Genomic DNA, 1,818 nt, shown 5'->3' with positions numbered 1-1,818 from the left:
ACTAAATAAATGCGCAGTAACCAGAGTTACTGTGCAGTAGCACCAGCAATGTCTTTTAGGTGATGCTACTATGCAGTAGCCTGATACTGTACAGTGATGTATTAGCACTGCCTGTACAGTGACTCTCTACTGCGCAGTATTTTTCAGTTACTGCAGAATCAGCGTCTCGTCTAGACATGCCCAGTATTTTGCTATTAATGTTATCTATGGCCTCCTCTACACATTTTAGGCACTGTGCAATTAGTTGGTTAATTGTGCAGTTACCTTAAGACCAGTTACATAGGCAACTAAGGGGGCTCCCACCTGCAAGAGCTTGCTTCTTGCTGGTACAGGGGGAGCCTGTGGTCAGGCTTCCCCTGCACTGGGAATAAGGCACAATGGGATTTAATGCATGATTCCACAGTTATACCTCATGCCATTCATGTTTGGCATGGCAGGAGGTGTGATTGTGTGGATTGTGCATTAGATCCCTTTGCGCCTTTATCTGCACATTTAGAGAGGAACCATAGACTAACTACTTACTTTTTCACAAGTTTCTCATACATAACTAACCATGGTGTTTTTTTTCTCTCTTGCTCTGATTTTCTGAATCTAGAAGCGGGTATTGGTGATGACAAATGACTACTATTATACAGACATCAAGGGTACTCCTTTCAGGTAAAGCTGGCCATAATAAGTGAAGATTTCATCAGACTCATTGGATATGCATTTGTAAAAACCTTGTGAGCTCATTAAAAGCTCATCAGAAGGAATTGACAATGAAGTATCCCTGGACAATGCTGAAAATAGCATGGAAAAGGGGCTTTCCAGCATTCCTTTCAGTTTTTCCCGGGATGGAAAGTTTGTGCAAGCTCACTTAGGCAAACTCACTGTGTTTGTCATGGCTTACATTTCATTAAAAAAAATATTCATTTGAGGTTTACATTGAACAAGGGGTTTTTGCAAGTACTTGGAGAGCTATAAATACTATAATCCATTTAACTAACTACATATTGAGCCCCATTTTGATTTTTTTTCCACAACAAAAATGCAATATAAATGGAGGTAGTATTTCACTTCCAATTGAGGTTTTGATATTTTCTTTCTCTGAACTATCTTCAGTGTATTTGTACAACTAAAACTGAGTAAGTCAGCCATATTATTTTGGCATGTCTTTTACCAAAACATGGGAAAGTCACAAACTATGTTTGAGTTAGAACTAATCCATTAATAAAAGAATATTAACTGTACCCTGCCTTCATGGAATGTGGTTGATAACTGCAATGCTCAACTAAAATTTTCTTCAATGGAACTATTTAATAGAAATTAACCTTCTGGAAACACACTGGTGGATGGATAAAATGCAAACAGAATGCAAGCTGAAACTTCTAATTTTATGTGCACAAGATGTCTGCACATACTTATGCTTTTTAAAATGTATAGCTAGATGATAAAATTCAATAGCCTTTGGTGATAATGTCAACCATCTAATATGGTTCACATTTTGGACTATATATTTCATGCAATGAGACTACTTTTTCCTAAAACAGAACTGAGGAAAAAGTTAAGAAAGCCTGCAAGAGAGCAAATTGAAGCCTCTCACAGCAGGGGTATGGTAGGTGTCTAATGGGGTAGGAGAGGGTGGTAGGCAAGGCTATCTGCTGACAAGCCCTGGATGATTCATTGATGGAGAAAGAATGTGCTTCACAAAGCACAAACTGTTTTTTCAAAGACTTGCAGTGGCATCTCCCAAAGCATGCTGCTGACTACAACAGATGCACTGGCTGGATGCTTGACCATGTCCTTCAACTGGTACGTCATGCATTTTGGGGGGGGGGG

General features: G+C 39.2%; 1 protein-coding gene across 1 annotated transcript in view; it reads left to right on the top strand.

The window, feature by feature from the left end:
* CACNA2D3 (calcium voltage-gated channel auxiliary subunit alpha2delta 3) overlaps positions 1-1,818 on the top strand; it is a 1,192,973-nt gene that overhangs the window by 992,959 nt on the left and 198,196 nt on the right. Inside the window, exon 20 of the mRNA XM_019504610.1 lies at positions 596-657. Within this exon, the coding sequence (XP_019360155.1) occupies positions 596-657 (62 nt within the window). The remainder of the gene's footprint in view (positions 1-595; positions 658-1,818) is intronic.

Source organism: Gavialis gangeticus, unplaced genomic scaffold (assembly GCF_001723915.1).
Source record: "Gavialis gangeticus isolate Ggan-Ray unplaced genomic scaffold, GavGan_comp1, whole genome shotgun sequence".
In the NCBI taxonomy this organism is placed as follows: domain Eukaryota; kingdom Metazoa; phylum Chordata; order Crocodylia; family Gavialidae; genus Gavialis; species Gavialis gangeticus.
This window is presented reverse-complemented; position numbering and strand designations above follow the sequence as displayed.